The 26,711-nt window shown below is 41.5% G+C and overlaps 1 protein-coding gene across 3 annotated transcripts; it reads left to right on the top strand.

The window, feature by feature from the left end:
* Window positions 1-13,280: 13,280 nt before the first annotated feature.
* On the top strand, window positions 13,281-25,732 carry LOC121610643. Of its 3 annotated transcripts, XM_041942856.1 has the most exons (4): window positions 13,281-13,302; window positions 13,837-13,892; window positions 17,415-18,515; window positions 25,651-25,732. In XM_041942856.1, exon 3 carries the CDS (start codon window positions 17,432-17,434, stop codon window positions 18,473-18,475), a length of 1,044 nt encoding a protein of 347 aa, XP_041798790.1. In that variant the 5' UTR covers window positions 13,281-13,302; window positions 13,837-13,892; window positions 17,415-17,431; the 3' UTR covers window positions 18,476-18,515; window positions 25,651-25,732. The 3 variants fall into 3 exon arrangements, with proteins under 3 accessions (XP_041798790.1, XP_041798791.1, XP_041798793.1); XM_041942857.1 differs by lacking the exon at window positions 13,281-13,302 and having other exon boundaries at window positions 13,844-13,896; XM_041942859.1 differs by lacking the exons at window positions 13,281-13,302; window positions 13,837-13,892 and adding an exon at window positions 17,058-17,090.
* Window positions 25,733-26,711: the final 979 nt, after the last annotated feature.

Here is a 26,711-nt window from a genome sequence, read left to right as displayed (position 1 = left end):
TGTTGTGTTTGTTAGTATCTTGTTCCTCCAGTTTTATAGATGTGTATTTTGCTTTGATAGGTTTTCTAGTTAGATTCGTGTTCTTGCCCAGGTAACTTTTCATAGCCATTGTTTTCCTCCTCCTTCGGGAGCGTCTTTGTTTTACGTTTCATAGCTGCAGTGTTTTTTCCTCCTTCAGGAGCGTTTTCTGTTTTCTTGTTTTATTATATACTTAGATATATATTGATAGCGATACCCTTTATAGAATAAGTCTCATAGCCTATTTGTTTGACACCTAGCGAAGAGGTTACTTGGTTGCCTGAATAAACATCTGTGAGAAACATCTCTGCGTCTGAGTCGTGGCCCGACACATACTACTACAACTGCAGAAATGGAATGAGAACTCTAACTTTGCTGAGCCCAGGAGACAGTGTTGTCTTGAAACTGGACAATGAGATACGATGGACAACACCAGGTATTTTCAGAAGAGCCAGTTCCACTACAAATGTGGCGGACACGACACAAGAGGGACAGTACAAATAAAACCAATGTCTTCTGTGAGTGCGCTGATAATACCAACACACACACCTACATCTAAGGAGCAGGTTACTGTAGAGGTGTCCAAGGGAAATGAAACAGAATGCATTCTGAGCGATATTTATTAGCTGCTTGCCTTTTCCCATAAAATGTAGCAATATATGGTGAATAGCATTGTGGGTGATGTTAGAATCAAAGGCATAGAGGCCATGTAAATACTCAGTGATGTTGTTTTTCTAGAGGAGACACGCTGAAGAAGACATCACGAGGCCAACTGTGGACTTTCTTTTTGAGGATTATCCACCTGAATGCTGTACTATATGAACAATTTTACATTAAGTTGAAATACATTTTATCTCTCTGGTGATGTTGAGTGGTATTATTGTGACCAGGAAACAAGACTTTAATAAAGAGGTCACTTGACAAGAAATAACAGATAAATCAAATCAAATGAGACGGCAAGCAGCAAGATAGCAGAATACCAAACATCATCACTATATCAATGTCACCACTTACTAAAATACAATGAATAAGAGCAATTGAAATGAACAATGAATGTGTAATATTTGGCAAAACACAATGATTAGCAATTAGCAAAATAGTGACTGAGAATAATTAGCAGATGCAGTGCAATGAAGTAATTAGCGGAATGTGATGAATATGAATAAATTAACAGTGCTTTTATATGCCCACTCACAGCAATGACTCAATGCTAAAATTAGAGTACCTATTGGGGACCAGATGCATGCAACATATCTGGCAATAATCTGACTTAAAAATATAACCAGCAACATGAATGATCAGCTTTGAATTACTACCACAGAAAAGAAAACCAGAAAGGGACGGTGAGTAGTAGATAGGTGTAAAAACACTACTGCCAGCTATGTATCAGAATATGTGCAAACCACATTTACAGAGTATGCCTCTTTACATAGATCCTTGAGACACAGATTGTTATAACTAGGGAAAATTGTCTTGTATTCCCCCAACCCACTGATTGCATCTTTGAAAACCGTCAGAAAAAAAACTGGCTCAACATTAAACATTTCTGACTGTTGCAACTGCTGTTTGTGATTTGCGATGTTTAGTGATAGTCAGCAATGACCCGCACTGCTGAATGAGGTCAGATGAACATAACTAGCTTGATAAGGTCTGCAAAGACCTTGACTTACTCATTTTATGTTTCCCGCAGAGGAGAACACTTTGTTGTGATGCAGATAGCTGGGAGGAGCCCTTCATAGAGGGACTTGAGTGTGATTCCAAGGGGCTCTAGGCACGTGTCTTGACTACCTATTACTCAAGCTGGTTGGAAAATAGAGCTAGGTTCCAAATTAAGGACAGCTGGGGGGTAAACAAGGGTGAATACTCCCCTGCTGTAAGTCATAAATGTACATCTGATCTGTGCTTTCATTGCTTAATCAATAAATTCAACAATGATTATTCATAATTCATTAATTCATTTAGTATAAACTGATACAGAAATGTAGATTTTTTAAAGCATCATGTGGGACAAGAATTTAATCAGGCAAACAGGAAAAACATGAAAACAGAAGGTTTCCTGCTAGATTTGAGCAAATACTTTTATCTGTCAGGAATTTAGATAAACAAGTCTGTCTCTAATATACATGCATTCAAAAAATGCCCGTTATCCTTTCACTTTAAGTTACTTCAGACCCAGCGTTACTATAGGATTTACTTTACTGTTTCTCATCCCTTGGGTTGAGGCAAGAAAACCAGGCAGGCATTAACCAAATGTACGGCAATAGTTCCTCATCTGACAGGAGTGCGCTGGGGACATGAAAACAATGTTTCAGCTTGGACAAATCCGTCAGAAAAAAATATATATATTGCAGCCTATGCAATGAGAATGATGAGAACACAGATACATGCAAACATCATTGGTGAGAATATTTGTAAATTAGATTTAAACTGTGTTGGTCATAATGCCGTAAAGGGATTCACTTGGTACATGCTGGAGGCTGGACAGCTGCGATGACCAGAGGCCCGGAGGATAGAGGCTGAAACCGCACATTCTGAACCCTGAAATGACTTGGGGGACTCAGAAGAATATGATCAGGATTACAGTGTCCCAAGAAGACCAGTTCAGAGTGTTTGATTGGGAATAGAGAGAACGGTTGGCGACGATGGATTTGAGACACTGAACACGATGTTCCTATTTTTCCACTCATCAGTCAATACTGGAGGAATTGGAATCTGTTTCTAGATGGATGGAACGAATTATGCCACAGTAGATGCGGAAAGCTACCAGGAACTCACCAGTGATTGGCCAACTGCTAGCGATTTGCATATGACCACATTTGGCAGGAGTACTGTGGTGATCAGGAGGGATGTTGAATGGAGAGTCCTGCACAATGAGCTGTGTGAGAACAGCAGAACGGGAGGAGAAGAGACTTTTCTCCTCTTTGACTGAGGATTTGGATATCAGGTTGCTACTGCAACAAGAAATGAAATACTGGTAATGTGAACGCTTGATATTTGCTACAATTTGCACTGAAATGACAGCAGCATGAATGTGGGCATAACAGCAGCATGGACAAACAAAGGCAAAGATAGAATTATATTTAAAGAGACGGCAGCAAGATGATCGGCTTACTGTGTCACTGGATTGATTTGACCAGCTGATGAGAATGTTTAATATCTCAATCGACAGTCACAGACAATGACAGAAATACAGTGAATGCAGGATGGTATGAGAAATAAGCTACAGGCCTAAGCATGCTAAAGAATAGTCTCCCTGACTGAACTTTACCTGGAGCTTCATTGCCATGAGATTCATTAGGGGAGCTGTATATGTCAGGATGTGACACCTCCAGCCAAACGGTGGGGTGGTTCATCCACTTTGACGGAGGCAGACTGGAAGGACACTCAGTCAGTTGTGAACCACTACATGACAAGCCGCATTATCAGAACCATGAAGTATTGAGATGAGAGAAAACAATCAGGTGATTGTACTCACTGGAAAAAAAGGTTATAGTGATAACTAAAAGTGATATTCAACAGAGTGAACATGTAAACAACATCACATAACTAGAACATAATAAGAAGCTTTAGAAAATAATAAGAATAGAAATGATTTCCAAATATTAAAAATAAGGCTTAGAATCAAAATAAATATGCATAGCCAAGGCTACAGCATGTCTTTAATATAGGGTGAGGGGTGCAAATAGGGGCGCACACAACTTTTCTCAGGTTCTCAGGTGAGTACCAGGAGATGGTGTCTGCTACTCAGCCCAATAAAAGCCTGGTCTCAATAATAAACACACTCTTCCACCCTGTAGTCCTCAGTGTCTCCCTGGCTGTCCTCTGCTTCAGCTTCCTGCTTGTAGATGATGAAGATGCTCCTCTCAGTCCCTGGTTGAGTCTCAGATTAGCCTCTGTCCACAGGTCAATAGCTGGCTTTGGGTCAAATGTCTCTCAAATGTCTCGAAGGTCTTTTTATTATGTTGAGATGGGAGAATCAAAGGTGGTGTAAGAGACAGTTTAACCAGCTTGTTGGTGCTGGAGTAACGATCTGGATCGCCTGGATTTGTTACTTGGACCAAGTCAAACTGAGAGGACACTACCAAGCGTTTTCCTGCTCGCTTTAAGTGCATTCATTTTCTCACAGTGGAGTTTCTGTCAAGTTTCAAGGTGGTTTTTGTGATGTTCTCTGATCCATCAGAGTAGCCCCCAACATTCAGCCGACTGCAACTTTGCTCTTAAGTCCCCAACTGACAGCTTGTGCAGTGCTCTGCCTTATTCATGTCACCCTCCACGTCAATACGCACCTCCGACATTCACTCCTCGCTGCGTCAATAGAGCTAAATCCTGAGCGTAGGAAGACAAAGTGTGTGCGTGTTAAAACATTATGCAGAGCTTGCGGTTGTTCTTAATTCATTCAACTTGGCATTTAGCAAAAACGGAGATTGGTCTTTTCAGCTTGACTTGACTTCTTTCTAGCTCGTTTGTTACCACTTTCATGTGCTCCTTACTCTTTGTGTTTACCAAATATTGGATGACTGAAATTCTTTCAGCCTGTATAAAATGCTCCTGTTTTTTCTGATAGATGTGGTTGCAAGTGACATATATCACTCCACATTTCAATGCACTTATCGTTTGCTTTAAGCCACGACACATCTTTGAGCCACTTTTTGCACAAAATTCTTTTCTTCTGCTCCGATTCGGTTTGAAACTTTTTGTAGGTGGCGGAACGCCAAAGTAGCCGCTTCATGTCTGTTGTTTTTTGTATGTCTCTCACAGTAGGTTGCAATGTGTTGACAAGAAATGCGTTTAGACAAGAAAAATGACCAGTGACAGTTGCTGAACAGCAGAAAACAACTCTGCTGTTGAGTTTTATGGGCAGCTGGCATCCGTAAGTGTTGCATTACCTATGTCTGCTGGAATGTAACAGCTTCATTCTACTCAAAGTGATTCCATTCATGACATTTTTCATTCTATTACCCACACCCAACTGAGTAACTGCCTGAGATCAAAGGCATGTTTGATAAAGTACAGGAATTAATGCATTTCTGATTTTTGTCACATATACATACACGACGAAGCGCATCAATTATGTGCACCCCTTGGTTAAATCATTATCAAAAATAAAGTTAAATGTAGTTAAGGAAAGGACCCTGGCAAGTCAGTCTTCACTGATCTATACATTTAAATAGATCTGCAGTACATCTGCAGTCTCCAGTTCAGGAAGTGCTGTGCCAGAACAGAGTGCCATTCCAAACAGTCGTCCACTGTGTTTACTTTGATTAAATGACACCAGGCTGTTACAAAATAATACCACACATCTGTACACACATCAGACTGGTCGATTACTCAGTATTCTGCCTGCCTAATGTCAGATGCCCTTAACCCTGTGCATCACTGCTTTCTTTCTAACATCATTTTTAGCAAAACTGACATTTCATGTTTTATTCTGAAAGGCACTGGCGCAAAAGCTGCTGTATCACATGAATTACAAAATGATTTAAACTTTTGAGAGGTGAGATAAAGATGAAGTAGTAGTAACTTGAGGCCATCATATAGGCTTACACAGCTTCACCAAAATATGTATATTTTTTTTCCAATGGTAATTGTACTAATTAACTTCTAAAAACTACTAACTGCTACTAAAACTGCTAGTGCTCACATCTGGCTGTAATTTGAACAGATCACACAACGTGACTATCAGTTGAATAACCACTGACAAACAACTGCGCGAGCCTGTTAGTGTGTCTGTGTGTGAGTATGACTCTGCAGTGACTGAAGTTACAAGTTAACAATAAGCCTTTTCTCTTTTTTTGTGCTATTTTACTGCTGCTGTGTTTGCTCTTGCATGTAAATCCATCACAGCATCCCCTCTGACCTCAGCAGTAGGTGTTTTTGGAGATTAACTTTAACATTATTAACCCATGAGTGCCTGTCTGCCAGTCTATTTTGACTATGCATTTATGTGTGTGAGGCATGCAATGACTGCTAATCTGCTCACATTACACCCAGGTATGCAGGACCACTGATTATTTTCCCACTGCAGTAAATATCAGCTAATTAAGACTGATTAATTAATTGGTACACTTGTAAACAATTGGTTTGTTTGAGCAAAGGTTGTACAGAATTTAAAGACCTTCTGTCAACCTCTATTAAGAAGTAAATGGTCTACCTGGAATCTTAATGATCCCTCAGAGATTCTGCCGTTGGCTTACAGCCTCTGCGCTGTCATGCACGTAGCAAAAACCAGACACATATTCAGAGAAAATGCCATCCATCATTGCCAGTTACAGGGTGAGATGGGAATTTTCTCTCCTGTCCCATCCCACTTCCATAAAAATACCCCTGTCCTTTCTCAATCACATTAGAGTGAAACAAAGATTCCTTTCCCATCACAGTCTGGGAGGAATGACTCTCCCGTCCCATCTCTTTCCTTTTGTTGTTGTTGTTGATGTTGTTAAGATTTGTTTCCAAAAATCACAGTTGGTGAAGAAAGACAGTGCATACTTACAGATCCAGTGTAAATATAAGTCACCATATATACTAATCATATACCTTATCGTTTATCAATCTGGTGCTCTTTCCAGAGCGTGAGTAGCTGGCTGTGCTGTCATAACATTATCCCTGATCTTAATTGTGTGAATATGCTTGTCATTACTCCAGTAGCATGTGATTAGCTCATTTGCTTTTAATGTTTTCGGGCATCTACAGCCATTTTCTTTCTTTCTTTCTTTTTGTTTTGGTACACAAGACCACAGGCATTACGCACAACGCTTCTGTCAGTTGCCTCACCTCACCGATGACCTCTGTATCCTCAAAGAAATTTCCCCACTGCAGGCCAAGTAGCCTTGGCCCTAAAATGATGAAATTCCAGGCCTGCTTGTGACCCCCTTATTTTAATTAAAACATCTTAAGAGGCTTGAAGAGGCAAAATTATCCAGTAATGGAAACATTTTTAAAAAAAGTGTAATGTGTCAGCAGTATGTTTGTCCCTTTCCTTTTTCAATAAGGTAATGTAAGTGAAGGAGATTAAAAAAAAACTATATTTGCTTCAATTTCATAACAGTTCTGTTCTACATCTGATAAAATAAGACTTGCATGTTGCACATTAGGTGAAATGGGCCAGGTTTTAAAATCTTGAGGAAAACTTTCCAAAAGAGTGGACCCTGTTCTTGCAGCAGATTAATATCCATGATTCTGGAAGGACATGTTCATCTGTCACAGGTGAATGCAGTGTTCGTGTCTCCACACAGTTTTTGCCATGTAGTGTAGCATATCCTGTTTGCTTGCTTGCTAGAACATGGTTTAGTTATATTCTAGGTGTGTGCCTGTGTGTGTGTGTGTGTGTGTGTGTGTATATTACTCATGTTGTATGGACAAAAACCTGTTTACAGTCACATTGTGGGTGACAAAACAAGTCCCTATAACATAACATAATGGTTGTGGTTATTGTAAGTCTCCAGGAAATGAATGTAAGTCTATGTAATGTCCCCCAAAGGCATGGAAACCTGTGTGTGTGTGTGTGTGTGTGTGTGTGTGACCATGAGTGTATCTGTGTCTGGCAGCTCCTCAGCATTGCATACCTACAGGGAGGGATAAAAACTGGAGGACTCTTAACTCTTGGGAGCTCATTTAGAGCAAAGCAGCCCTGCCTCTCTGTCATCCAAATTGGAGGATTTACCACACACACACTCACATACATACACACTCAGAGATTCAGGCGCAACACTGCAGGCCCATACACACTCTTTCCACTTCTCCTACTTATTAGCTTGCATTTGAGTTTGTTGTTAGGTTACACTACTCAGCGCCAGTACAGGCAAGTCAATCAGAAACGTCCCATTATCTCCTCATCCTCCGGCATGCCCACAGCAAATCAAATGGCCGGAGAGCCAGAGAAGCTTCGGGGACACACGTCAACATCTCCACACAACTCCAAGGGTGTTGAACAAAGAGAAGCAATCTTGAGGTCTGGCGAGAGAATGTGACAGCAATCAATAACTCTATGTGAAAGTGTACTGATAGATATCAGAGTCCAGAACCCTTCATAAAAGTAATGAGGCTGGTGGAGAGCAGGCCTAAAACGCTGCCTCTAAACAGGTATCGATCACTCGGAATGGTCAGTGGCTGCAGAGGAGGGGCAGAGGTGGTTGGGGGCGCTGTAGGTTTCTGTAGAGCGATGCTGAAGCAGAGCACAGGATCACACCTGAGACCTATCCACACAGCGGCGCAGCATCTGTTTGGCAATGCTGGGCTTCCATGCCTCAAAGGACCTCATCTCACCATACACTAATCCAGCAGCCCACCACATCAGGCTCATTAAAAGTACCAGTCAAACACACAGTAGCTGCAAACTGAGTGTTTGGAGCTACCGAGTTGGAGCCAAGCACTGTTGAAAGATAGTCTGAAAGCTGAAGGTGGTGTTTTCAAGAGCAAGAAAGGACAAGCTGTGAATTGGTGTTGCAGCACGAGGTGAAGGTCAACCTAATTACAACTTCAAATGGCTCTGAAGCTCCCTACAGCCTCCAGCAGGTTAATGCTGCTGTTTGAAGCAGAATAATCAGGGGAACAATTTGCACTTATGTGGAACAATGAAAATGACAAAACCTTAACTACAAAACAAGGGTTTTTTTGTGCTCTACATCAAACCCTTGGCTCCAAAAAATGTTCCTGTTGCTGTCTTACATTTATGTAAATGACTATATTTAAGATGAATATTAGATCAATATTACCCCTTAAAACCGAATCAGGATGAAGTGTTTCTGATTACTCAGAGCTTTCTAAATGGACAATGTAAAGCTTAAATTTGGCCTTAGTATTTGGAGCCATCTTGGAGCCAGAAAATCCTAATTTGGGGTAGGGAGTTTAAAGTTAGAGTGGAGGATTCCTACAGCAGGCTGTGATTATCTGTGGGACTCCTGACAGAAAAAAATTCAAATGTCGTTACCAGGGATCATTTTTCTGGAACTCTCTATGATCGTCTGAGGAGTGAAAAATCATTCACTCAAATACTTACCATCATAATCTCCTACACATTGTAGACCCTTTGTCTACACACAGCATTTTCTGTTGGACACAGGGAACTGCATTCTTATAAACACATTATACAGTCCAATGAGAGAACGTGTAGCAGAGAGATAGCGTATGAGAAGATAATACTAGATGTGAGCAGATAATGGTATGTGTCAAACAGGATAATACGTTCACGTATTATCCTGACGTTCACAAGGTATATGTCAAATAAAATGAATGAATGTGTTTGAGTACAAATAGTTGTGTATGGGAAATAGAACGACTGTGTATGCAAAAGATATCCAGCCATCCATCCATTATCAATAACCGCGTATCCTTTGGAGGGTTGCAGGGTGCCTGAGCCGATCCCAGCCGACATTGGGCAAGAGGCAGGGGTCTCCAGTTTATCACAGGGCTGACACACTAGACACGGGGAGCGTTTCAATACAGAACCTTCAACAAAGCTACAAAGCCAAACAGTCTTGCTAACCTCGGCCTTAGCTTAGAGTGATAAAATGCTAACATTTCCTAAGCATTACTAAACAGGAAGTAAAGCTGAGGCTGATGGGAAGGTATTTTTTTTAATAATTATTTAGTATTTAGTCATAAATTATAGGTGCAAGACAAAAAGTCAGAGGATCATCACATTATTAAATTTCATCCTGAGGGAAACACAACCCAAATGGCAGTACAAATGTTGGCATTCTGCAAACCACAGACATGCTTAAACTTTACGTTTCTTGGGGGCACTGGTGAGCGACAAACTGCTGGTGAATGAACTTTTCAGAGCTCCTACAGAACATGCTGTACTGATTTAATATTTGAACAACACTTATAATCACAGCTAAAAACTCAAAATCATGGACTTCTTTAACACAATATTAAACCACCGGTCTGAAATCTTACTGCTGGGTGGAGACTTCAGTTGTGTTATTTCTCAGCTTCTGGATAGACAACCTGTCTCAAAAAGTCAAATTTCTATAATGAGTAAGATGTTTAAAACTTATCAGTAGAATAAGGTCTATGAAATGTTTGGAGAAGTAAATTCCCTAAAGGTAGAGAGTTTATTATTTTTCACATAGACATTCATCTTATTCAAGCATTGCCCTTATCACCCCCAAAGCAGAGTTACATAGGATAGAAGACTATATAAGATTTTACCAATTACCATATCTGACCATGCTCCTCTTGCATTATCATGGGACATAGGCCAGACGCCATTAACCAGACATTGCAGATTGAATGCATAACTCTTAAATTTAGCACATTCATTAAAACATTAAAGGGGCTGCCTCAATACAAACGACACACCTGAAATATCATCTCTTACCCTATGGGACTGTGCTAAGGCATATATTAGCGGTCAAATTATTTCATTTGCAAGTGCAAAAAGAAAGAAAAGGGAAGCAAAACAATGTGAATTAGAGGACAAAATTAGACAGTTGTAGTGTAGTTGTATGTAGTTCAGTCATAGAGCACAACATATTTGATCATTTTAATCATCTGAACAAGGTGCATCTCTAGACAAAGATGGTCATATTCTGTGTGTGTTTATTGGAGAGGATTTTAATGTAAATGCCTTTTAATTAACCATTTTTGCAGAATCATTTTCTTTTCTTTTTCAAGCAATACAAGTAGGACTTACATTTTCCAGCAACAGAAATGTATTATGTGTTCATTCAAGCTAAGAGAGAATTTGAGCAGTATTCATCTCGGGCTTATAGAATGACCCTTGCTCAACAGCCTCCATACTAACTCCTGTTACATCAGCTAACATCATCATAACATCATCAGGTCATCGTCCTTGTGAATACATTTTCTTGCCAACAACCATCAATCAAAAGCCATTATTTTTCCTACCCGTCCATTCCCTCTGAAGTTAAACATGTAATGTTGGCAAAATAAATTGCATTTTGTTTTGAGATACTATCAACTCTTAAGTCTCTACATTTTTAATTTAGTTTGCGTTGACACAGGCCGCTATCTGCTATCACTCGTCTCTTATCGGAGTGATGAAATGGAATTTTAGTGCTGGATATATAGGTGATTCTCCAGGAGCTAATCTGTCATAGCCTGGAGACGCCTTATCTGTCATCAGCTGGGACTTTATTCATGTTTAACTGCTTTCACCCATGCTAAGATTTATGATCATTTTGCCCATGCACAAATCCTCCTGCATAACCTCCACCTCCATATGCAGCCATGATTTGTGCTGTTGAGTATCCTAAATGTCTTCTGTGGTATTAATGTGAAACAATGTGAAATGATATGTGGCGTTTGTTCAAGTTTACAGCATATATTTGAAAATATACTTCACAAGTAGAATATGGAAAAGATACGTGGCTTTGGCAATCAGACTGAAAACTGAGCTGTTCAACCCCCATGTGGCTTTGTGTGTTGTATGAATTACAATGCAGGACATCTAGTTTAAGTAATGAGTAATAATAATTATGATTATGTTTTTCCTCTTGTCAAAAAATCCCATATTCAGACCCCCAACTAACAATTAATATATCATACTATATATCATACAAACAAGTATTGCCTGGTATATATTATTTCTCTGTGCCGAGGAGTTCCATTGTTGTCCAAAAACTCATAGAAACTCATCAATGAACCACATTGTTGCACTGGGGACATGTTGCTTCATTGCCATGAACACACACACACACACACACACACACACACACACACACACTGTAGTTTATTTTGACTCAGCTGAAAATACTCCCCAACAAATGAACCATTTCATCTCTTTTTTTGAAAAAAAAGTTTGCTAAAAACCACTGTGGCTGTTAGGAAGTTACTGATTTTTTTTAAAACTAGCCTTTTTGAAAGGTTTACATTTCCACTAGGCACCTTTGTTTGGGTTATTATTTTGGGTTGGACTGAAAGCCACAGAAAGGTTAGGAAAAACAGAAAGTTTAAGCAGCAACACATTATTAGTCTTTACAAAAATGAACCTAATGGCAAGTCTGTGAACTCTGATCTACCCATTAAAGTACACTCAAAAAAATGATTCTTGGCCCTAATAAACATGATTCAATATTTTAAGTAAACTGTAACTGAAATCCATAAAACTAAAAGTTTATTTAATAAGAATTAGTAAAGATTATGTAAATATGCTCTCCACAAACAGGATGTAAACAAATCGAGTAAGCATTATCTGACTGGATCACATAAGAGGACAGTAGGCGTGTGCCAGCATGTTGTCACCATGGTAACTGAGGAAATCTATGGGTTCGCCCACACTGCCCGTGCAGTGCCCTCACTTTGGCACTGCCATGCGGACCATGCGTTGAACAGTTGAAGCTGACCGACGAGGGCAAAAGGTGTGCTTAATACGGTAAGTTTAATTGTTTGAAATATATTGTGTTAATGGTAGTGATATGATATTTTTAGAATTATGTCGACATATCCAGTTTTTTTTTATTATTTCTCAATGACAATGTGAATGAATGTTTTGGCCTTTATATTTTTGTGTGGTTAAGTTGTATTAGCACATGCCTGTATGTGGCTTTTAGCATGAGCTAGCAGCACTACTACCATCCTGGTTATTAAGCAGAATGGAGCAAATTGTGGGGCTACTGCCGCTCAGGCGCGTTATTTACTAAAATACTTCGGTTGTCCTTGCGTCCGAGACGAGGCCCGGTGTCGCGGTTTCCTTCAGCCGAGACATGACGGCCATATGCTAAGGGCTAGCGCTAGGCTAACAGCATGGCACGTGTAGCAGCTAACCCCTGCTGCTGGAGTTGGGCGTTAACTTCCAGGCTCTGCAGCAGACATGTCCAATTACGACCAGGCTGAAGCGTTTTAAAAAAATATTGAAACATTGAAACAGACCGCTGCTTCACCAGCTGACGGAGAGGTCTGCACCGAGCTGACCGCGTTGCCGCGCAGCCAGCTGAGCCTTGTGGAACCGCGGCTTGGTTCTCATTAACGGCAACGCGGTCGGCTCGGTGCAGACCTCCCCAAGCAGCGGTCTGTTGAGCATGACATCCTTGACATATCCCAGTATGCGCGACTATGCTCAACAAAGTTGTGACGTTGCCAAAAGACACCTGATCACGTGTTCATGGAGTCAGAAAAGTGAATAAAAAAAAATAAACATTTCTTTTGGATTTATCAATTACTGGATTTATCAATTAGTGTTGAGTCTTGACCGGATATGGCTACATACTGTGGCCGAGTTGTGTTGTCCAGCTAACAAGAACCAGATAGTTATCTGCAGGGATCTGTTTGCTAAAAATAAAATAAACAGTTCTTTTTCAGATGGGCAATCTCTCAAATTAGGTGAGTAAATGTACCGTAAATTCTGCAGTATAGAGCACACCTGACTATAAGCAGCACCACCCAAATTTAATAACATTTCAGGAAAAAAATACACTTAGGCCGCAGGTGGCCATGCTGAAACATGAGATCTTTATGGTACACAGAAATATTATTTTAAATGTTTAATTAGCCTACTAAACACAGCAGTAAAAGGAGACACCGGTAACCGTACCGGCTTATTTTCCGACCAGTGCCAAACAAATCAGTCATGCGACACAGCTGCTGTCTTCCTCTGCGCTTTACAGTACCTCAACCGGCCTGTTTTGCCCTTGCACTGCTCGAGTGCCCTCTGGTGGCCGCTCGGCCCATTGAGGAAATTATAAAAATACATAAATAAGCCACTTCAGGAGTCACAGCGCCGGGAAAAAGTCGCGGCTTATAGTGCTGAATTTGTGGTAATAGCATTGTTAAATGTTGAAGCTTAGTTAAGCCATAGTTTTCTGTGAAAATGTTAGCTTATATAACAATTTCATTTGTTTTCCCCATCTTTTGTAGGTTGAAGATCTGAATGGGTGTGTGGAAATGTAAAGTTTGCGGGAAATCAGTATCAAGTAGGTATGAATTGCTTAAACATTGCAAGCTAAAACATGGCCATCATGGAAACAGGTTCAGGCATTTCTGCCCATATTCTAATTGTCCATGCACATTCAGACTATGGAACAGTCTTTTGAATCATATATACCGTGCTCACAAAACTCAAACATCTTCAGAGCCATCTGAGTTATCTATATTTACATGTCAGTTGTGTACATGCCCTAAATTTGCAAATGAACGAGATTACTTCAGTCATGTAAATGACATTTACGACGATGTGAAACTGTAACATGCATGTTCAAAGATTGTGCTTTTAAAACTAGCATTTACAATACATTTCATAGCCATAAAAACAGGAAACATAATCCCCATACTTTAAATGATTTTAAAGATGAGTTAGTGATGCTTCTTGTGCAGCAGACACACATGTAGAATCTGAAACTGGTGTAGATGCGCATGCTTCCAGTATTGAAGATCTTCCAAAAGTTATTGAGCAGAATATCGCCTCAATTTTATTAAAGCTAGAGCATGTTTTTTTTGTACCGGCTACAGCTATTGACGAATTACTTCAGGAATTACACTATGTGTTAAGCTCTGTGTCTGTTCCAATCACATTTAATAGCCTGTGTAGCATCCTTAAAAAATGTTCTGTTCAAGTTAATGAGTCGGTTGTCAAGGAGCCTGCTGAAGCTGTGTGCAAGTCCTGTCCTTTGGCTAAAGCCTTTGCAAAAGATGGCCCCCTAGCTACAGCCTACAAAAGGAAGCAGTATTTTAAAAAACATTTCAATGTGGTAAACCCGGTTGAGTACATCCTTGACCCTAACACAAATAGGACATTCCAGTATATTCCTATTTTGCCTTCTCTTCAGCATCTGTTAAGTAATCGTGGCATTTTAGAAAGTGTACTCCACACACACAAGACACAGGAAAGTACAGCGGGTGTAGTGCATTATAAATCAATAAGGGATGGAGTTTACTTTAAAGAAAACAGTTTTTTTACTGGGGAGGATTTGAAATTGTCAGTGTCATTATATGTGGATGACTTTAAAGTCTGCAATCCCTTAGGCACATCCAGGAAAACTCATAAACTTTGTGGGGTGTACTGGAATTTACCACCTGGATCACATTCAGCTCTTTCTTCCATCTATTTGGCAGTATTATGTAAGAGTACTGATGTTAAGGCGTATGGCTATGAAAAAATTTTAGAGCCCCTTTTACAGGATTTGATCATTTTAGAGAAACATGGTGTTTTTATTGCAGGTCTTGGAGAGTTTGTGAAAGGCACAGTCCAGTCAGTCATTGCAGATAATTTAGGAGCCCATGGTATTGCAGGCTTCGTTGAAAGCTTCTCTGGTGTGTACTTCTGCAGGTTTTGTACTGGTGAGAGATCAGACATTCAGGATAAGGCAGTTCAGTCAGGACATTTTAACATTCGAACAAAAGATCTACACGAAACGCATGTTAAGTTTGCAAAGGAGAACTCAACCATCTGTTGTGGAGTGAAGAGAGAGTGTTTTTTACAAAGAATTTATCAGTGACATAATTTCCCAGAAATATCTGTCTCTTGACACTCTTAACAAATTAATCCTGAACTTTCCATATAAGTGGGGAGATAGAACTAACAAACCTCATATCATACCACACACTTACGCCTCTAGACGGACCATTAGAGGTAACGCTCATGAAAATTGCAATCTGTTGAGATTGCTCCCATTTATAATAGGAGACTTGATTCCAGAGGGAGAGCCTGCTTGGCTTGTGGTGCTTGACTTAAAAGAAATAGTTGAACTCGTTGTTGCCCCTCTTCATAATCAAGAAACCATTGCTTACCTGGACTGTAAAATCACTGAACACAGACACAGATTCTTGGAACTTTGTCCTGCACGACTCTTACCAAAGCATCACTTCCTTGAACACTACCCTCAATTGATTGAATGTTTTGGGCCTTTAGTAGGGCAGTGGACTATGAGGTTTGAGGCAAAACATAGCTTTTTTAAGAGAGTTGCTCGTCAGATAAATTGTTTCAAAAATATTCCACTCACATTAGCAACTAAACATCAGCAAATGATTGCTTATCATATCAGTGCATTACATCTTAAAACTGCATTGGAAGTTGACAATGTTTGTGTGCTTCCTGTGGATGTAATGAAAAAGGAAGTAGTGGACAGCCTTAGGCAGAAAAACCCCAAGATAAATGATGTTCATCTAGCTAAAAGCGCAACTGTCAAAGGCATCTCCTATAGAGTTGGAATGCTAATTCCATATGGAGCCACCGGTGGCCTACCAGAGTTTGCGGAGATCCTTCAAATCTGCATTGTTGAAAGTAGTTTGAGCTTTGTTGTAAGGGTATTGTGTGCATGGTATCATGAGCATTTCAGAGCCTATGAGCTAACTACATCTCCTAATAGAGAGGTTGCCCTAGTTGATCTTGAAAACCTGGCCGATGCTTATCCACTCTGTGATTACTCTGTGGGTGTGAAACGAATGGTTACTTTGAAAAGGCACATTATCGTTTAGGGTAGGTCTATAATGAATCCTCTTTCTCACTGTCTCATGAAGTAGGGTTATAACACATAAAACCTTGATCAATTGTCATATCAAAAATTGATAAATTGTATTCCTTTTTAAATAATGTAAATGTTAGATTATATGTGATTTAAACTAACATCTGTCTCTCTACATCTATACATCTCTCCATTTCTATCTGTATCTCTTTCTGTTTCTGTCTCCATCTCTCTATCATCAGTCTATGAGCTATGATTTTTAAGTTAGATATGAACTACTAAACATGGCCATTAGTTGAAGTTCTTTAAGGGATAATTCAGCTTTTTTGAAGTGGGTTTGTATGAGGTACAAATGGCCATTAAGTGTACTGTCCTCAGTAGAAAGGTCTCTGCTCCTCCCAACTGAGAAACAATGCTGCATCGCGCTGCACCGAGACAGAGGCAATACATTGTTGTGAATGAGGGTTAATTAGTCAGTGTATTTTCGCCGCCTAGGAGAGGTCCTGTCTCATAACACACTATTTGTAGAGTACGATAGAAAGAAAAAAATTACAATGCATTAGCTGGTCAGAAAGAAGTTTATCTGAAACCAATCAACTAACTCATTCTTCCATGCAGGCAGGCACCACAGTGTGCTGTATCACTTCGCCTAGCAGCTGTTTCTATTAGCAGTGTGTGGAAGAAGTGGAGCCTACCTATGTGGAGGAGTGAGTGAGTTGGTTAGTTCCAGATAAACTTTTTTCAACCTGCTGATACGTTGTGATTATTTTCTTTCTATCATACTCTTGAACTGGTGTATTATTTTGAGACGGGACTTCTCGTTGGCAGAGAGAATACGCTGATTAATTGTCCCTCATTCACAACAGTGCCGTTGTTTCTCAGCTGGGGAAGCAGAGACCTTTCTACTGCAGACAGGACACTTAATGGCCATTTGTACCTCATACAACCCCACTTCAAAAAAGCTGAACTATCCCTTTTAAATGAAGTTGCCGTAATTATTTTCATAACCTTTTGTGTCCCGTATTTGTTCCCAAGAATACATGAAGTGAAAGATGTCAAGTCCCGTCCACCTGAGAGTTGTGTTTGGAGGAGATGATGCCAGAAAACTTAGCCTGATGTCAGGAATACCAGCGTCTGTGGATCAACTTGTCCATGAGATAAAGACTGCTTTTGGACTTGTGCAGCAGTTCAGACTCCAGTATAAAGATGCAGATTTTGGAAATGAATATGTCAATCTTATGTCAACCAGTAAAATAAGAGACAGGGATACTTTGAAAGTGGTATTTTTTGCATGTGAAGAAACTAGCTCCAGCATCCCAGGGACTCTACCATCTTGCAGCACCAGCACCCCACTGACTTTTCCCACTACATCTCACAGCAGCAGCTCTATAACCCCCCTCAGCTCTCCATCCTTGGAAGAGGGTGGTTTTTCCTCTGATCACTCGTTTGGCAGTGCAGACACTATCATTTTAGATCCAGCTCCAGAGTCAAGAACGTCTTCATGGCCTCCACTCTTCATTGTTCCCAATTTTTCATATTTTGCTGAAATTCAACTTCAAAGAGCAAATGCAGAATTCAGAGCAAATGGCACTCATCTAACCCCTCCCCCAAAGCTAAGAATGGATATCCTTGAAGGCATGGCTGAACAGATCTTCAAATACACAGCATACCCCAGTGACTCCCAAATTGAGGAGGCTGCTGAGGTCTTGGTGCATGTTCATCCATGTTTGAGGCAAAGAGGAACTCGAGGTGGCCATGAAGGATGGAAACAGTATCTAAAGACAAAAGTTGCTAATTTTCGCACAAAATTGTGCAAGATTGGACACCCAGAAGTCTGTGTAAACTCTTTCAAGAATAAGCGCAAAGGTCAAGAAAAAGCAGCTGCAAACATCAAAAAAACAAGAAAAGCAGAGGTCAACTTTCTCCCATCCCTCCCCTACGGCGAAACAAGAGAGAGTCTTGAGAATGAAAGAGAAGCTCTCTTAACAGAGGTGAAAAAGAGACACACAGAGACAGGCTGTGGTCAAGGAGAAAATGCAGAAGACCTTCTCCTGCAGACGTCAAGAGATTGTCCAGGACTCACCTTTAGTCTCTGAGCTTGTGAACAGATGGCCTGCCTTGTTCACAGTGAGTGAGGTAAGCATTACTGATGACATCAAAATTATGTTAAGGTAATTGAGTGGGGGAAAAGTTTATTTTATTCTCTATAAACATATCTATTTGTACAGTAAAAACATCGGTAAGCAGTTTTTGTCAATAGAATTTCTCAAGAGACTGTACACAGATTTTTCCAGTAGGAAGATTTAAAATGTGGTGGCATATCAATGTATTGACATGCTCATCAGCTGCCACTATTTAGACTTTTTCTTTTTTATAGCTGCCCAATTTTGGTATTGATGGCTTGTGCTACTGCTCTCTACAGCTTGACAATGAGCCTGATGTAAGCTGGAGCAGGTTCCTTTAGACTTTAACATACTTTAAATGTTACACGTTTGACAAAGCCCTGAAATATGGATTTATTGGTGTTATGCCCCTGGTCTAGGGGTACAGAGGCACAACACAAAGAAAGGCGGAGGAGAAATTACTATAGATAACAGGCAGTTTATTGCCAACAAAAATCGTACTTTTTATAATTTACAGATAAATTCACAAACCAAATGGACTATCAAAAGAAGCCTGGCTTCAGGGTGGACTAATGGCCAAAACAACAAACAAAACAAGCTATCTGAAAACCCCAAAAAGTAACTAAACCCTGGTAGGAACATAAATAAACAAAAAAACATTTACTAAGCCTACCTCCCTAGGCTAAGTAAAACAGGAGAAAATAGTCAGTAACAAAAATGCCAGACCACCCCTACTGCTTCTAAAGAAAACAAAAATACTTACAATATTTACACAATCTAATCCGAATTACAAACAAACAAACCAACTCTCACTAAGCTAACTCCAAATCTCTATGGTCTACAAATTTCAAAACGATTTACACTCAATACATTCAGCAACTACACAGTGACGCTTTCAGGTACAGCTGAGTTTGGCCGACACAAAGTGGACTCCAGTCGCAGGCCGGCAGGAAGAATGGGTTTAAGTACTGCCAGGCTTGATGGTACAGCCAATCATCAGCCTCCAAGTCTTCCAAGGGATGCTCCTGCTCACAAACACAAAGATAGGACAGAAAAGAAGAGGTCTCACTCTGTCACAGAAAAACAATCAAAATATTTACGGCAGGGGCCGTAACACCCCCCTTCCTAAGAACAAACTTCTTATAAGTTTGCCATTAGGACAAATACATGCGAGATAGAGCATCGGCAAAAACATTCTCTACACCCTTTTTGTGTCGGATTTCTAAATTGAAGTCCTGGATTAACAGTGACCATCTCATCAGTCTCTGGTTTGAATTTTGCATTTGTCTGAGAAACACAAGGGGGTTATGGTCGGTGAAAACGGTAATAGGCAAAGAACTGGACCCAATGTAGACCTCAAAATACTGTAGTGACAACAGCAATGCTAAAGCTTCCTTTTCGATGGTACTGTAGTTTGATTGCGAACTACTGAATTTTTTTAAGTAACAAACAGGGTGGTCAATACCCTCGGAATCTTCCTGTAACAGAACAGCGCCTGCTCCTGTAGCACTGGCGTCAACTTCAAGCTTAAATGGGCGACTAAAGTTTGGGGCAGAAAGAACTGGAGTGCTACACAGCAGGGCTTTGCATGCCTCAAATGAATGCTGACAGGATGAGGACCACATAAAAGGCAACTTAACACTGGTCAAACTGGTTAAGGGAGCGACCACATCAGCAAAGTTTCTGCAAAAGCTGCGGTAATACCCAGCCATGCCCAAGAAGCGGCGGAGCTCACGCCGACTTTTTGGGACAGGGTAATCAACGATGGCCTGAACTTTGGCATCAATGGGACGCACTTCACCCTGACCTACCTGTTTACCAAGGTAAGTAACTGTGGCCTTACCAAACTCACACTTGGCTAAGTTTAAAGTGAGATTGGCTTCCTTGAATTTTTCAAATACCACTGTAAGGCTTCGAATGTGTTCAGACCAAGTGTCTGAATAGACTACCACATCATCTAAATATACCTCACAGTTTTCCACACCAGCAAGGACTTTATGCATCAGCCTTTGGAACGTGGCAGGAGCATTGCGCAGACCAAAAGGCATCACAGTATATTGAAGAAAGCTGTCAGGGGTAACAAAAGCACAAATGTCTGAAGCACATGGAGTTAAAGGAACTTGCCAATATCCTTTAAGCCAGCCATGTCCAAACTATTCCATAAAGGGCCGTGTGGCTGCAGGTTTTCGTTCCAACCAAGGAGGAGCGCACCAGACTGGACTCATTTAATCAGCTGATCTCACTTTTCAGCTGATAACTAAGAGATCCCTTGATGTTGATTGGTTGGCCTGGTGTGCTCCTCCTTGGTTGGAACGAAAACCTGCAGCCACACGGCCCTTTATGGAATAGTTTGGACATGCCTGCTTTAAGCAAATCTAATTTTGTTACAAACTTGGCAGAACCAACTCTGTCAACACAGTCTTCCATTCTGGGTAACGGGTATGAGTCTGCTTTTGTTGCTGCATTTACCTTCCGGAAATCAGTACAGAACCGTGGAGTTTCATCAGGTTTGGGCACCAACAAACAAGGAGAACTCCAAGCACTGGAGCTCGGGACTGCAAGACCATTTTCTAATAAGTAGTCAACCTCCTTCTTCATTAAGGACCGTTTTGTAGGATTTACTCTGTATGCTGACTGTTTTATGGGGGAATGATTACCAACATCAATGTCGTGAGACAGAACAGTGGTGCGAGATGGAATGTCTGAAAACAATGTGGGGTTATTTTTGATTAAATGCCTGATGTCTGCTTGAGCAGCAATATCCAAATGTTGCAGGTGGGCTTCTAAATTCTGCAGAACTTCAGAGTTTTGCAATCTGGTGCTTGGTGACATCTTTATACAAAGACCATCACCTTCAGGAGCATCTGCAGGGGAAACAGAGGTTACAGTGGCGACAGTAGGGGGCGCCACAGTGTCACAACGTGTGAAATATGGCTTCAGCATGTTCACGTGGCAAACTCGTGTTTTCCTTCGCCGGTCTGGGGTACCAATTACATAATCTGTTTCACTTAACTGTTTTTCAATAAGATATGGACCAGAGAACTTAGCTTGCAGGGCAGAAGTGGGAATGGGAAGCAAGACAAGAACTTTGTCACCAACTTGAAATTGTCTTTTAACAGACTTTTTGTCATATTTTTTCTTCATTTCTCCCTGGGACACAGCCAGAGACTCACGTGCTGCTTCGCATGCTCTGTGCAGTCTCTCTTTAAACTTACCCACATAATCTAACACATTATCAACTGGACTACCAGCCTCCGACAGAAACTTTTCTCTTAACAAGCGAAGAGGACCACGCACAGTGTGACCAAACACTAAGTCAGCAGGACTAAAACCAGTGGATTCCTGCACACTTTCTCTCACAGCCATTAGAAGGAATGGCAATCCTTCATCCCAATCTTTCCCACTCTCAAGGCAATATTTCTTCATCATGGACTTCAAGGTCTGGTGAAAACGCTCAAGCGCTCCTTGGGACTGTGGGTGATAGGCACTGGACGTTCTGTGTTTTATGGACAGAGATGCTAAAACCTGAGTGAACAGTTTGGAGGTGAAGTTAGTTCCTTGATCTGTTTGGATATATTTTGGCAAACCAAATGTGGAGAAAAAGTTCACAAGTGCCTTGACAATTGCTCTAGCTTTGAGAGCGCGTAATGGAATAGCCTCTGGATAACGAGTGGCGGTGCACATCAACGTTAACAAATATTGATGACCAGACTTTGTTTTTGGGAGTGGTCCCACACAATCAATAATGACATGTTCAAATGGCTCTCCCAACACAGGAATGGGCTGCAAAGGAGCAGGAGGAATGGTCTGATTAGGCTTCCCACTGATTTGGCACACATGACAGGAGCGACAAAATTGGGTGACATCGGATTTAAGACATGGCCAAAAGAAATAACGCAGGATCCGACCATACGTTTTCTTTATTCCTAAGTGACCAGATGTGTTTTCATGCGCTAAACTGAGCACTTGGGAACGGAACTTTTGTGGAACGACCACCTGCTGAACAGAATTCCACCCTAAATCACCAGCGGCAGGAGGATACCAGTGCCGCATCAGAACGCCACTCACAACACTGTATGCACGGGGCGTCTTCGACTCTGGAGCAGCTGCAGCGGTAAAACACGGAACCAGAGTAGGATCACTTTTCTGAGCTTCAATAAGTGCACTCCTATCCACATCTAAAGCTAGCTCCGCCTCAGCGGGCAGCAGTTTATCACTCACATGTTTCTCTGTTTTGACTGCAGGACCCTCAGAGTCATCGGACTTGTCCTTTTGCGCAGCAGGAGACAAAAATGAATCAGCCAAATCTAACACATCTGCAAATTTACGCGACTGTGCGCGCGTCACCGCGCACGCAGGAAATACAGGGTTGGCAACAGCAGACACAGCAGAATTACAGTCGGGAACAGGTGTATTAACCACCTCAGGTGTGGGAAAAACTTTTTTCCCTGCCAAATCGTTACCAAGGATGAGAGCGACACCTCTCACCGGCAAAAGTGCACGTATTCCAAGCCGCACCGGACCAGAAACCAGAGGTGAGCGCAAAAACACTGTGTGTAACGGCGCTCTCAACGTGCTCATTTTCACTCCCCACACAAGTGCATCAGAACCACAAAATGAACTGTTTGAAAAAGGCAACACGCTCTGCAAAATGAGCGACTGAGTGGCTCCCGTATCACGCAGAATTGTGATCGGAACCTCATCCTCCTCCCTCCCCGTTAAAGAGACTGAGCCTTTTAAAATGAACGGTTGATAACACTCATCGATCTCATCATCACGTTCACCAGGGCTGACCGGAGGCAAAGCAGGAGCTGAATAAATGAAACCCACACTTTTTGGAGCGGACTTTTTTGCATTCTTATTTTGCTCTTTCCGAAGGAGAGCGGGACAGTTGGCGATAAGGTGCCCAACGTCATGGCAGTAATAACACGCACGGTTTTCAGTGACATTACTGGCGGCAGCAGTGGGAGATCGCGGGGAGCTTTTGGATATCACACTTGGATTTTTACCGCTAAGGACTGGGACATGTTCACGACGGACCGACGGAAAAGCAACGCGGTGAGTTAAAATGAACTCATCTGCGAGCACCGCAGCTTTGGACAGGGAGTCAACTTTCTGTTCATTTAAATAAACAACAATTTTGTCCGGTACACATAACTTAAACTCTTCCAACAAGAGCAACTCCCGGAGTTGTGCATAAGTTTGTACCTTGCTCGCAGAACACCATTTATCAAACAAAGTTGTTTTTTCTCTTGCAAACTCTACATATGTTTGGTTGGCAGATTTTTCCCACGAGCGAAACTTTTGGCGATAAGCTTCAGGCACTAATTCATATGCACGCAAAACTGTGGCTTTAACAATGTCATAATCAAGGCTTTCATCTATGGACAAGCTTGCGCAGACTTCCTGTGCTTTACCCACTAACTTACACTGCAACAAGAGACTCCAAACATCTTTGGGCCAATTCAAAGTTGCGGCGATGCGCTCAAAAGCACTGAAATATGAATCTACTTCTGACTCTCGAAACGGTGGAACCAGAGCAATATGCCTGGCGACATCAAACTGCTCAGAAGCAGCAGTGGGAATGTGTGCGGATACAGGAGTGGATGTTCTCTGAGGAGCAAGTCGTTCCAGCTCCAACAGTCTTACGCGAAGGTGCATGAGCTCAACCTCTTTGGTTTTAGTTGCAAGCTCCACCTCACGCAGACGGAGGGCAAGCTGTAGATCCTCAGCATCTACACCAGCCTGAATCAGCGCAACTGGGTCAACGCGCGAGGTTTGGGTTTCGGTAGGAGCCTCCGCTCCCAACGTCACCTGACCGCTGAAGGCTTGTGTGGACGTGGCAGCCTCCGCCTCCACTTCCTCCTTTAAACCTTCAGGTGCGCCACCCCGCTGAGGCTTAAGTGTAATTATTCCTCTTTTTACCAACTCTCCTGATAAACATGCCATAATTTCAACTTTCTTAGCATGTATTGGCACAGAAACATTAAAAATGTTTGCAATCAATAGTAAATCTGTTTTAGTGCATCGCTCTAATTTTTCAAGAGTGGGATTCTGTGCAAACTCATCCATGTCCATATCAAAAACTCACCGTCGCACACTAGGTGAAAACTGCCAACCAAAAATATGAATTAACACACTTACCAAAAGACGCAAGCACGGGCAGAAACTCACAGCAACTCACCTGGAGATTACAAAGAAAACTCTAAGGCCTAGCCAAGTTGTACCTGAAAAGTCTTTGAAAAGAAAGCGGACGAGCCCCCAATTTATGTTATGCCCCTGGTCTAGGGGTACAGAGGCACAACACAAAGAAAGGCGGAGGAGAAATTACTATAGATAACAGGCAGTTTATTGCCAACAAAAATCGTACTTTTTTACATTTTTTTTACTTTTTTACATTTACAGATTTACAGATAAATTCACAAACCAAATGGACTATCAAAAGAAGCCTGGCTTCAGGGTGGACTAATGGCCAAAACAACAAACAAAACAAGCTATCTGAAAACCCCAAAAAGTAACTAAACCCTGGTAGGAACATAAATAAACAAAAAAACATTTACTAGTAAACTAGGAGAAAATAGTCAGTAACAAAAATGCCAGACCACCCCTACTGCTTCTAAAGAAAACAAAAATACTTACAATATTTACACAATCTAATCCGAATTACAAACAAACAAACCAACTCTCACTAAGCTAACTCCAAATCTCTATGGTCTACAAATTTCAAAACGATTTACACTCAATACATTCAGCAACTACACAGTGACGCTTTCAGGTACAGCTGAGTTTGGCCGACACAAAGTGGACTCCAGTCGCAGGCCGGCAGGAAGAATGGGTTTAAGTACTGCCAGGCTTGATGGTACAGCCAATCATCAGCCTCCAAGTCTTCCAAGGGATGCTCCTGCTCACAAACACAAAGATAGGACAGAAAAGAAGAGGTCTCACTCTGTCACAGAAAAACAATCAAAATATTTACGGCAGGGGCCGTAACAATTGGATTGAGATGTGATTTATCTGGATTTCAGATTGAGGACTTGGCACTGGGGCACAAAGTGTCTGTCCTTTTTTTAGCCCAGGAAATGATACTTCTTAAAGCCAGAAAGTTTACTTCTCCCATTAACACCTTGTCTCATTTTTTCTTGTTACAGATAAATGCAGAATTCATGCGAATAACAACGTTGTGTCATGCCCTCCACCTCTGGCACCATCTAGTGGCAGTACCTCTCCCTCCCTTCTTTCCCTGGCAGTGTGAGCATGACTGCCACGCTGGTGGAGGGCAGGTGCAGCTCATCCCAATCACCAGATTGTTTCCAGCCGCGGCGGGGAGTGGTCACCTCAATTGAAGCATTCTCCAGCCTGTATAAAAGATTCCAGCAGACCACTACTCGACGCCAGTCCGTAAACAACCTCCAGTCAGTGCACCCTGGCTCTGTTGGTAATTTTGACTCGCATTCCGAAAATTCTGTTTGTTAACCCTGCTTTCTCTCTGCCTAGTTCCGACCCTCTCTGCCGCCTGAAGATCCCTCCTGCCACACTCATCTGCCTCTGGTTGACCTGCCTGGAAAACTGCCTTCACTCACCTTCTATTACAAGCCAGCAACAGCCACACTGCCACGCCACCCAGCCCTGGGTGTACTCCCTCTCATTCCCCATTTCTGTCTGTCAGTAAGCTCTGATCTCTTGTTGATTGTTTCAGTTCAGCCTTTATAGGATCCTTAGTTTATTAGCCTTGTTAACCTGTTTAGTTCTCCATTCTAGTTTTGTGTTCTGGTAGTTTTTCGCCTAGTTGCTAGTAAGCACAGGTAGCTTTGTTTTGTAGTTTTGACCACCACTCCCTGTGTTAACATTTGTGATTGTAAATAAATATTTTCTTTTGGACGCTACTGTCTGCTGTGTCTTTGTCCACGTTTGGGCCTCTGAACCTGATCCGTGACAGTACGGACTGGCCATGATGAGCTCAGCGGACAATGGGACCAGCGCTGACGGCGCGTCCATTAATGAGATGGTTCAGCACATTATGGATAGTCATGGAGCCTTACTAGGTCAGCACGATGAATTGATTAAAAACCTCATCACGACTACTAACACAATGATAAATCAAGTCTCACAATTAACAGGTAAATTGTCCACCTTAACGTCCTCAGCTTCTCCTCCAATTAATCCCCCCGCTACTGCTAGCAGCTCTGGCGTAGCAGCTGCCGGTGCCCCA

The sequence above is a fragment of the Chelmon rostratus genome, chromosome 8, assembly GCF_017976325.1.
Source record: "Chelmon rostratus isolate fCheRos1 chromosome 8, fCheRos1.pri, whole genome shotgun sequence".
Lineage (NCBI taxonomy): Eukaryota > Metazoa > Chordata > Actinopteri > Chaetodontiformes > Chaetodontidae > Chelmon > Chelmon rostratus.
This window is presented reverse-complemented; position numbering and strand designations above follow the sequence as displayed.

What these genes read in the sequence shown, in the direction of transcription:
- LOC121610643 (XM_041942856.1), top strand. Translation starts at nt 17,432, where the DNA reads ATGTCAAGTCCCGTCCACCTGAGAGTTGTGTTTGGAGGAGATGATGCC.